Source organism: Mauremys reevesii, linkage group 16, assembly GCF_016161935.1.
Source record: "Mauremys reevesii isolate NIE-2019 linkage group 16, ASM1616193v1, whole genome shotgun sequence".
Lineage (NCBI taxonomy): Eukaryota > Metazoa > Chordata > Testudines > Geoemydidae > Mauremys > Mauremys reevesii.
Window position 1 is genome coordinate 19,002,750 of NC_052638.1, and position 12,269 is coordinate 19,015,018.

Here is a 12,269-nt window from a genome sequence, read left to right on the forward strand (position 1 = left end):
CCACACAGAAAATTGGGATGTTAAATGGTCACAAGTTAAGGCATTGCTCCATAGCAAATTTTCACCAAGATGTTCTTGTTCAATAACAACAGTCCCTAGTTCTCACACAGGAATGCTAGCACTTACATCCAAACAAAAACACAAACTTCTGTGATTTCTGTCACTTGTTTTTGTGTTACATGCAAATTTATGTGTTCAGATTTGTGTTGTCATCCCAGATATTAATGTATGCTGAAGATTACCAGACCCACAATGAACCCCTTAGGGATTTGATACGTGTTCTGCACACACATGCCATTCCAATGTAACACCATTGATTACCGTGGCTTGTTATCTTTAGGCCATATTTTTACCCACTTAACTGTAATTAGTTTTTTTTCCACTGACATTAATTGTGGACACAAAAATTAGAACTGATTTTTTAAAATGTGGCCCATTTTGTCCTCTAGATGTGTTATACTCCTGCCTATTAGTACATAAAGCTATTTGCTGTGTTTGGCATGGCATCTGCGTCACGTATCTGTGTTGGCTATAACACTAAAGGTTCCTCTGCTGTATTGGGTAGGTTGTGGCTGGTTCTAGATGGGTCTGCAAACTAGGAAAATGTCTGCATTCCTGCACCATCACCCAACCACAGTCCTTGGGCTCCATGAAGCCTCTTCACTGTGAACGTTTTGAGTTCTGGTGATAATTATACTTTTTTTTTATGCTCTCAAGCTACGTTTAATTGATAAAATCATACTTTTAGCAACCTTTGTTAAATTCAAGGTTTTTCATATTGGTAGGAAAATGGATTGTGTGTTCACACTGAACACACAAACTTGGGGAAAAGTCTGTAGGACCACTCTAAAAATAATTAAAATAAATCTTGTTTTTTCTACCAACAGGCATTTATCAGGCCATTTAGAGAGCATCATATTGATCCAACAGCAATAACCAGACATGACTTCATTGAGACCAATGGAGATAACTGTTTGATAACCATAATTCCACTGGCCTTCATGTTACATAAATTCCTTTCTCAAACACCAGGTAAGCTTGTATTATTTTTTTTTCTTGGTGGACAACGAGGGGTGAGCACCTCTTGTCATAGTCAAGGGACTTCTGAGGTCTGATTCTCCACTGCCTTGCAACTTGTATTGTCGTTGACACCACTGCAGAATTTTAATGTTCGCAGGTTGGAATGCTCCACTCACTCTGCACAGGTGTAAATGATGAAAAAAGGTTTGAGGCAATGGGAAATCAGGCCCATGATTTTTACCACTGAGAAATTCTAAAGGTGAGGATTGTCTTTTTCCAAAGTGCAGTCCCTTGTTCACAAGCTGTGGCAGCTGAAAGTGTGGGCTGGAGATACATTTTGTCATTAATGCTCAGCTTGTCGCTTGCTGTTCCTTTTTGCACAGAGTCTGTGCTGAAGTGCACTGACTGTGCTGTCGCTGGTGTAGGCATGGAGCAAGGAGAATGGTGAACCAAGGATCGTGGGCTAAGTGAGCCTGGGAAAGTTCAGGTTTTGCGGGCAGCCACGCAGATTGGTTTCAGATTCTGCAAACTTACCAATCGCACTCCTTGGTTTTGTGCTCCAGGGACTGAGTCTTGGAGTGCCAGACTCTCTGGGACTCAGTCCCGCTCTCTCCTCCTCGCCACACTTCAGGGAGGAGGACTACAGCAGTGCAGGCTGCTTCTTAACTGACCCCATATCTGTGTCGCAAGAGCTCCTTACCACTGAGGCTTCAAGGACCTAGTGTCCGAGACTGAGGCTGTCCTGGGCCAGTGTCTGAGAATTTCCTCCCTTTAGTCTGCAACCCGGTGGCGAGTCTTTGCTTGGCCAATTGATGCAAGCTGCAGTGGAATATCACAACATTCTCTGCTGAGCTGAACTCTGCGTTCAGGTTTATTTGGGTTAGGTTTGGGTGCGGCTGGTTCAAATTTCCACTCACATGTTCACCTGGCCCTGCTAATAATGAGCTGAATTTCATATTGCCTGTACTGCACAGCCAGCTTGCTGCACAGAATCTTAACAGCCTTAATAATTCCCCTAACCATCCAATTAGACTAATAATAAAGGCTTAATTACATATCCAGTTAATCATCAGATTTGTTCACGGAACAGCTTTAATTGGTAGATATAGCTGTTACAATTTTCCAGTTTGAAAGCTATCACCCATTTTTGCTCACAGCTATATTCACCCAACTGTTTTTATGATTGGGACTTGACCGGCATTATTAAGACAATAAAGAAGCTCAGGAACTAAGAAACCTAACCACCCACTGCTATTGCAGCACCCTTCTACCAAACGCTGCCTGTGTTCAAGCCTGACCCTCTGATTTATAGCGCTTTGTTCTGCACATGTTCAAGGAACTCCAAATAGCAAATGGCTTCTTTACAGGTTTCCAAAAATGAAGCTGTTCTGTATTCTGCCCAGGTAGTTCCCACAAAATGATTGTTAAAGACTTTGGGACCTGGAAGCCCCTTGGCTTTGTATGATTCAGTAATGCACCACCTAAGCCATTTTGTAATAGATCCTTCAGTAGCCCTGAGTCTTTTCTTATTATGGAAACATATAAATTGGCTCATCCTGTAAAACCCTTCAGTTTTAAAAATGTAAAACCTAATTGCCTTATGGACATTCAAAGAACAGAGGCGCTTCTCTGGGGAGGTTTTGCACTGAACCAAAAGATGACAGAACTAGTTACTGATTAAAAAGAATGGAAGAGTTAACCTCTTGGTGCCAGTTGTCAGGCTTCCCCCCCACATTCATATTTTCTGTGCGGCTTTAATTGCTACTGTGTGTTTTTACACCACAAAGATCTGATTCTGTTTTCTTTGGGGTTCGATGGGGTAACTGCTTATAGCAACCTCCTTGTCTTAATCAGTTTTTCCTTTGTGCTTTTTAATCAAGTGATCAGTCCAACTGAGACTAGCGTTCCCTCATTTAATAAACCTCCTGATATCCCTTCTGTGCTCAGAAGAGCCATGGGTAAGGTTCAGCCTCTGCTGACAATATTGGTCTTTGCTGTATGTTCCAAATGTGTCTCTTTGAAATCACCTTAATTTAAAAAATAAAATAAAATCTTCCACTTCCAGTGTGTCCAGAATAATGAATCTGCTTTAACATAAATAATTTTCTATCAAAGTCTAAGAAAGGGCCATATTTTTAGGAAGCATTACACCCTAGGGAAGTAAATGACATATAAAAATGAACTTTCAAAGTGTTGGTCTATAGAAAAAGGAGCAGTGTGTGATGGCAAAAAATGAATTTCTGTGAATTAGCACAACTCATTATTCGTGCTCCACACACCTTACTGTCTTACATTCCCTGTACTTAGCTGGAATATAAAATAAAAAAACTGCAGCCCTTCTCCCTGGCCCTCAGTGGCGGTCTCTCTGATTGGATGCCACCTACAGCATGGCAGAGAGCATCAAGGAGCTAGAAGCTGGGAAACATGCAGAGTAACCGTTTCTTAAAGTGCATGTCACAAGTCAGCTTTATATATATTTTGTTAACGTATTCTAGATTTAACAGACACTTCAGTTCCCACTAACAACTCATTTAAGAGGGGGAAGAAACATGCAGATCAAGAGCACTTTGACAAAATGTGGTTCCATAGCTGAATCCTTTAAAAAAAATGGAATAAAAGATTTCAGAAAATACACAGATGGATAACTGTGTATTTTGCAACACAGGTGCGAGGAAATGAGAATTATGTCCTATATAATGCTTAAATTCAAAGCTTTTTGTGGCAGGGGCTCTCTGGATTTTGTCTAGTACAGCGCCAAGCATATTGCATTTAATAAATAATAAACCTGGTGTATAGATTTCCTATTAATTTTCCTTCAAATAATTTGCAGAGCTATCCACAATGCGCTTATATTCCTGCCACAGCAACATTAACTTCTGTAATCTGGAGTCAGGGAGATAGACACTAACTGAATAATCAATTCACCTCTCTGTTCATCAGCACTGTATTTTCGAATGTACATGTGCAAACCAGATGTAGGTAATTTGGTCCACAACTTGCTCCTGCAAAGTGTTGAGCACTCTTGCAAAGTGCTGAGTACCCATAACTAACCCTGGCCTTAATAAGAGAATCTAGTCATGGCATGCAATCTTCATTTTCCCCCAGTGTCCTTTACATAGCACTCATGGGTATTCTTGTTGGCCACGTTGGAAGATTTTTGACAATGTCCCTCTTTAGCTATGTTTTAACTGGCTGATGGTATCTGAGCAGCTGCAGCTCCAAGTGGAAGAGTTAACTACTGAAAATCTTGGATTCATATTTATGCAGTTTCTCTGTCATGGGGCTGTGGGCAATAATGTTAGGAACATCTACTAGTCATTAAAAATCTTCCTAACATGTCCATGTTAGGTTGTTGACAAATCAGTTCAAAGGCTGAAAAAGGGACAGTGTGAAAAGGTGGCAAATAGAGAAGAGGCATTTAACCTCACATTCCACAAGGGATATCTAATAGAGATGTGTTTGAACTAAAACATCAGATCCAAACCCCCTCAAACTCAGGGGAAGTGCAGCTCTAGATCAGAACTTTGCAGGTCAGGCTCAGCTCTTTGGCTTAAGGTCATGTTAGAGAAGCTGTGGAATCTTTGGGAAGAACCTGTCAAGTCTTGGGGGATTTTTTGTAACCAAAATAAATCGCTCCCCTTTCCATTTTAAGTGCAAATGGAAAGAACCATGTGTGCAGTATGTTATGGAACAGTTTTGAATGCTGAGCCTCCTGTACCTTTAACAAACCCAAATCTCACCTCCTTTTTATGTTTGGCCTTGTGATTGAGGAAGTAAATGAGACCAGAACTTCCTCACCATTAGCAAATTAAAAATCCCCACTAAAGCTCTATGGTTTTATGACCCTCTGTGTTACTTCAGTGTTATCATTGGATTCTGTAGGAGCTTAACATGAAGCCCAATTTTGAGCTCCACAATCCTCCATGAAGGCTGCTCAACTTTTGTCCTCACACATCATTCACAGGGATAATTTTTGTCTATTTAATTTTTAAATAGAATCTGGTTGTTTTTTTTAATCAAACACTTAGAGTTCATTGGTTTGGAATTTAGCACATTGTTTTTATATCTGCTATACCCTGTTCATTGTGACTACCAAATCATCAGGCTGAGATTCCTTGAATTATCTCTGCCATTATACAGTATAGTATCTGGCTTACAACCATATCAGGAATTGTCTTTGGTTTATGATGGTTCATTAAGTGCCTACAATTAAGCATCTTTTCAAACTAAAATGTTAAATTTTTATGACATTTGGGTTCAGTACAAATGTCATATTTCAGTACTTGGCTCTTAAATACTTTATTTATTATGACTTCCTAAATTTACCTTTTTATCCCCTTTTTCGGCAGTTATCCTGTTGCTCGCTCTCACTTTTCCAAAGCTATCCACCACTCTGCCCTGCCTCTCTGACCCATCGCATTTTCTTGCCCCCTGCCCCTTCTGTTTCCTTCTCCCAGCTGCACCTCTTTCCTATGCACAAAACATGCTCTCTGAATCCCCATTTACTGAGCCACCATTTAATTGAACTTGCTTCTGCCTTATCACCCACAGGTGTGGCAATTTAAAAAACAAACATACATATCGCATGGAATATGACACACTGTGCATGTGCCAAAGTGAAGTTACCGTGTGATCCTATAACTATGGTTCTTCCCTGCCTCTCCACTTCCACCCAGACACCCCCCACTCCCTTCCGTTGTTCGTCTCGGTCTTGTCACTAATTAACATGTTAGTTCTTTGGGGCAGGGGACAGGTGTTTTAATATATTTCTGTACAGCACCTGGCAAGCTTTTGTGCACTGGAACACCCAGAGTCAGTCTAGTAAAGTGAGTCTAATGGGCTCAAAATGTTCTCTCACTCTTTGGGCCAAGCTCTGCTCTGCGCAGAACCCAGAGCAGGCAGGATATAGATGCAAAGGTGTCTTTATGCCACTTTTCGATCTTCCTGGATTCTGGAGGTAATTAAAACTGCCACAGGACTGGTTTAACTTGTGCCTAGCTGCCCACAGGCTCATTCCAGCCTCAAGGAATAGATGACATGTAGAGGTACTTTAGCTACTCCTCTTCTTCCTAGCCGTGACCTGGAAATGCTTAGCTGGCCAGATCCAGCAGAATTCCAGTCCCTTTGTGCCTTCAGAGCATACAGGAAGTCCTGGATCTGGCTTCCACGCTTAGTCCATGCAAGAATAGACTAAGATAGTGTCTGTGGTTCTGGGATGAGAGGGACCTGTGGAGCCACAACATTTGGATCCTAGGATCCATGTAGAGGGAGTGTTGGGATTCACCTTGGATGGGGGAGGTAACGTCAGCTGGGGGAGCCTGGAGCAGGTTGAACATGCCTTTTTTTGGAGTGGGGACCTGGGGAACCTGGATCTGGTCTCAATTTTGGTGTGCTGCAGAGGTGTTATTTTCCTGTAGGTGTAATGTGGGTCTGGGACATAGAAAGAAATGGAAAGGAAACGTCAATTGAGTTAAATATGCATTTTCCTTCTGGTATAAAATGTGTTTTCACAGCTGTATAGAGTGATTTGAAGTCAGAGCTACATTAACCAGGGCATGAACTGCAACTGGCCAACGGTGAATTTGTACAATTTCAAAAATTGCTTTGTCTAAACCATGAACACCTAGTATTTCCATTGGTTTGTTTTAGGACATGCCCATAAACAAACTTCTAAATATACTGTTGTATTGCTATTGTTCTGCCATTGCCAAGCTACTGTGCTTACCACAGGGTAACCTGTCCTACTCCCTCCAAATTCCGTTGTGATACCAAAACATAAAGTAGTAAAACAATGTTAGTGAGGAAAGTCACTGGTTTGCACAGACAGTGAGAACCTGAAATGCCCTAGATGGATTGGCCTGTCTAGGAATTTATACAGCACTCTTCAATTCTACAGTTAAAACCAGTATTGCTGTGGTTTCATTTAAAAACAAATAACTAAACCCCTCCAATTTTTCCTTTTTAAATAGTTCTTGCCCTGCCGCTAGGACTAGCAGGAGAAACAAAAACATGAGCTGCTCAGTTTTACAAAAACACATATAAGAACATGCAAAGTGATTTATCGAAAAAGCTGAGAAGCTCAAAAGGTTCGAAGACTGGGCTTGGTAGGATAAGCACTTAAAGCTTTTACACCAAGCTCACCCAAGTGTTCTGAACCTATGACCAACCTACCCCAGGCCCTGTGGTAATGCTCTACTTACTCTCACAGTCCTGCAATGGGCCCCCTCTGTTCTTTGTTCTCCCCTTGTGTGGAACGAGTAGCCAGGTTGGCTACTTGGGAAGATGTTTGGAGTCAGAGAGCAGGAGGTATCTCCTTTTCTGTCTTCCTCCCCCACCACCTTTCTCTTCGAAATCGTGAGTTCCCTCCTCTCTACCTCTTTCCCTTGTTTTCCCTTCACACCTGCTAGCCTTTCTGCTCCTCTCCTGACCATCACCCAAAGACATCATGTGCCCTAAGAAGGGGTGGGAACTGATAGTACTAATGCCACTAGATGTCCGGCTTCACTGTCTGACTCCTCTCCCTGGTGGCCTCTGGCCACTCCGCTCTTGCTGCCCATGTTCCTCCCAGCTGTGACCCTGCAGTCAAATACACAGAGCATGGATGGAGGCAGCATGTGTACAAGGAGCTGGCTAGAGAAGGTAGCTGACCTCCTCTCTGGCCCAAAAAAGCACATGCAACATGGAGTGGAAGTGAAGATCTAAAATACCAAAGGGCTGTAGCAATGCTAGGCAAAAGACAGAAATGGGGACACACTGTCAGAAAAGGGCCCTGAAAGCTCATCGTTGTCTCCAAGAGACTGTGTCATCTTAACTTGCTGGTTGCAGTGTGCTTAAGTTCTTTTTTGTATACTAATAATATGTTGGAATGACACCATGATCAAAATGCCATGGAAACAGTCCTATATTCCCTACTTGGAAGTTTTGCAGATGCAGACTGAGATTTAAAAAAACGAGTGCCTAAGGTTAGGCCCCTAAATAAATGACCTGGGCTCACAAAGGTTCAGGCTATTTTGTTTACAACTGTAAAGAAGGATTTAGAACCCCATCTTTAGGCACCCCCTCCCCTTTTATCAGGGTTTGGCTGACTGACACCACGATGTGTTGCTATTGTTATATAACGAGATACCTCTCTCTGTGTTCAGGTTTTATTTAAAAGCCAGCGTATCTTGAGGACTAATCAATTGCTAGGTCACTCCTTGTTTGAGAAAATGCCCTTGTGACCACATCTGTTAGGAAATATTGATGTGGAGCTGCAGTGGAAGGCCCCATGTGACTCAAGTGGGTGCTGCCAAACCCCTGAGTCACAGATGCTCTGTGAGGGAGGAGTGTTGCTTTTTGCTGCAGAATCAGGATTAGCCTCCGCAGGAGCTGGGCATGATAAGCCCCCTGGAGTCTTCAGAGCTGAAGTAATAGAAATTCATTTTTAAAATATTGAATATGGCTCTAAACTACTAATAAGGGAATGGATTTACAGGCATGCAGCTTAATTTTAACTTGCCCCTCCCACCAGTCTAGAGAAGCATCTGGACGATTTGCAGTGTTTTCTACCATTTTGTGATTTTTATCACTTGCTTTTGGCTGCCATGGTGCCACCTCTTTATCAAACAGACATTTGAGGTCCCTGCTGCTACTGATCCTACTCACAGAGTGCTGCTGATTGACGTGGACCAGAGTGCCCAGCATGGCTTGCCTAGGCTGAGAAAATGGGTGAATGCCCTTGCTCTTGCTCTCTCCCCTCCAAGTCAGTCCTGAAACATTTGAGTATCTAAAATGGAAGCTCAGTTATTATCTATGGGAATTATTGCTCATGTCAACTGCAAAGGGGAAAGTTAAAACAACAGCAACAACAACCACATAGTCAGGAAAGCCTCCAGAAAGCGAGAAGATAGGTGATAAAAATAGGACATTTCCCTTACTGAATTTCGAAGCTGTATGACACGAGGTTTTTTATTTTCCTTTTTTTTTTTTTTTTTTTTAGGTAAAACTACTTTTTATAAAGCAAAAGCAGTTCTGGATTGATTGTAATTGATTTCCACCTACAATTAATATAATTGCATCTCATCATGCTGCCACCATTTAACCCGGAACTAGACAAGGCACTGGCATGAGAGCAAGCTTTAAAGTACTCATAGTGATTTCACAACAGGCAGTGAGACTCTCCATATGTTATAGATCCCAGCAAGGCAGAAGCCTGCTACAAAACTAGCACTGTCATTCTTGAGCATACTCTCTTGCTCTTCTTATTAACACAAACTTAATCTAAACAGGGCATGCAATGTAGCAAATAGTTTTTGAGAGTATTGTACGTATAATACTAGTTATGTTGGTAATTAAAATATGTATTTTTGTTAAAGGAGAGAGTATGAAACTATAATATTTTAAAATTAATAATGTGGATAATATAAATTGTGTGCGTATATAATATAATATAAAATTATATAATGATAAACTAATTCAGCTATAATTGAGCCCCATCTGGTGGTGATATGAGGGAACAACTGATAAATTATTGCAATGGCAGAGAGAGATTGTTCACGCAAGAGTTCAAACCTTTTTTCAAAAGGCTGAAGTCTTAACTAATAAATGTGAGGCTAATTATACAGTATCACTTTTAATCATAATATTCCTGTCTAATAGTCGTATCTTAAAATAAGTGTCTTTATAATTGTTTGTGTGTGTCTTGAGGGTTTGTGAATACGATCTCTTCTGTAATAAATACAGATTTAAGTGCCATGAGTAGAATTGCTTGCCTGTGCTGCACTGACTAGGAAGCCTTTTTGCTCTCTCTGATCCAAACAAATGCTCAAGAAATTGTTACATATTACAGAAAAGAGATTAAATTATTTGTGTGGACTCATTAGTGTGATTGAAGCTTGGCTATCACACTTTTTGCTCCTAGCTAATCTTTGGGACTTTTCCCCCCATCAATGTCCAAAAACAAACACACAAAGAAAGAATGTGGATCTCACTGTCTCCTGAGTTGGCTGCTAGAGGATAGTAAGTAGCAGTCCTCTATTAAGACCTTAGGGTGCAACACAAAGTGCTTCAGTTATTATTATACAACATGGTAACAGTGTGTAGCCACTGTGAATAAAAACAACAAAACAGGGTCATAAAATGGAGTATATGCCCAGGGTATTTATGTACACAAGCAAATGGCTGGGTGTCTCCATCTTACTTCTCCTCAAGAAGTAATCTAGGCTGACCTGACATCAAGGCCAGAGCGCTGTATGTATTCATGTGCATGCACGCACATTATATATTTGTGGGCATACATCCAATAGTCACCGATTAGCGTCAACAGTTTCCACAGTGGGGTCAGGGATTCCACATTCCTTTCTGTTCTAAATATATGGAAAAATTATTACGTGTAGATTATCGCAGAATGGTAAATGTTGCCTTGTGCTGAGCTGTGGCATGTGAAATAGGCACAATAAAAGGGTAGCAAATGAATGAATGAAGTTTGTGAAGAGCAAAGAATGGCAGATGTGGGAACGAAGTTAGGTTTTCCTATCTCCTACCCTTGTGCACATTCCCTTGATGAAGTGGGCTTTGGCGGGGAATGGGGCAGGATGTAGATTCCTTTTGCTGAAACCATTGGGAAATGGCTCCTGTTAGTTCAAATGACTAAGAAATTGAGTGTATGACTAAATTTGCTATGCACACGCAGTACATTTCCTTTGTCTAATATCCAGCCCTCAGTACCGGATAAGAGCTAGGTGGTATCACCGTATTATCCAGTACATAAGGGAGGCAAAGGGGAACAATACCCATATGCTGTTCAGCAGCTGCTAAGCCATTTCACAGAGGCTGCTTTACGAAGAGGAATAGCTGAAGTTGTTTATATGGGAAACGTATGCGATCCCCTGTGGAAGTGGTGGGGAAAGGAGGAACCGCACAGCACCATAGTCCTGCGATGCACAGTTCTTAGACGCTTAGCGCCCCTATCACTTTGCCAAAAAGGGAAGGGGGGGAGGTGCCCTGGTTTCAATGCAGCGGGACCTAATGCAGCACCAGCTGCTGGATTTTTAGGAGCTTAGCACAAACTCTATGTAAAATCAACTACATGTGCAGTGAGAGTTTTGATGAATCGTAAGTAAGGCAGGATTGAAATCATTTTCCGCTGCAGCACTCAGCATTTCTCAGTGAGACCTATTTCCATGCCAGTGGTCAACTTTTTTTCCTCCCAGCTGTTTTGACTGTAGACCTTTTTATTTATTTATTTATTTATTTATTTATTTTAAAGCATGTTTTACTATGCGGCGTGTAAGTTAATAAGTGGTGTTTAGCATAGACTCACTGCTATGATGTCTGTGTGGTTATGTCTGCTTTTCATTAATATCTTAGGACCCCCAAAATGAAAATAGCAGAGGTTGGCTGTCTCTGTAAGCCTGAGGGTTGTCCACCTCTGGTTTAGACCTATTCAGGAAAAAACAGCTCATGGTTTATGTCATAAGCATTGTTTAGTCAGCGAAGCTATTGTATAAGGGTAGCTATTGAAGTCTGAACTGTTCTCTTGCCTATAACTATATCTCTGTATTACTGAACGACATAATCTTAGCTTTCTCATGCACAATTTGCTTTTAAAATTGAATGTGTTTGCATAAAGTCTTACAAACTGCTTACTAATCAAATGGTTTTTTCCCCATACAGAATATATACATGAGACATATGCTTGGGAGTGCTTTATGTTTGCGCTAGCTATTTTTGTCACAATGACTAATCAGATTCATAAGTGGTCCCATTCCTACTTTGGGCTGCCTCTATGGGTCACCGTTTTGCAAGATCTGCACATCATTTTACCGAGGAACCACCACAGAATCCATCACGTAGCACCCCATGAAACCTATTTTTGCATCACTACAGGTAAAATAAAAACTCTGAGAACCATGACATGTCTGATGTTGTGACATGGGGTGAGGGGGGAAGAATTTGGAAAGTTGAAAAAATGTATTGCTATTGGAATGGATTATTGCAAACTGGATATTTTCATTTGGTGTTGCTTCCTAATAGATGTGTTCACTTTAAAACTGGAGTTTTAAATAATAGCATGCGATGCTGAGAATTCTTCATCTTTCATGCTAAGTTAGACTGTTAGAAACTCTACTCGTAGAGGAGAGAGCTGTTTCAGTGTAATACAGGACTGTCATATTACAGGAACAGTTTTAAGTAATAGCATTCAACTCTTCATATATTGTATGATACGTGTGCCACAGATGGTAACATATTTGCATAACTGAATGTAACAC

General features: G+C 41.1%; 1 protein-coding gene across 1 annotated transcript in view; it reads left to right on the forward strand.

The window, feature by feature from the left end:
- The window catches only part of LOC120384194 (plasmanylethanolamine desaturase-like), a 75,403-nt gene that overhangs the window by 60,702 nt on the left and 2,432 nt on the right, over positions 1-12,269 (forward strand). The window contains exons 4-5 of the mRNA XM_039502560.1: positions 888-1,032; positions 11,674-11,886. Of these exons, the coding sequence (XP_039358494.1) occupies positions 888-1,032; positions 11,674-11,886 (358 nt within the window). The remainder of the gene's footprint in view (positions 1-887; positions 1,033-11,673; positions 11,887-12,269) is intronic.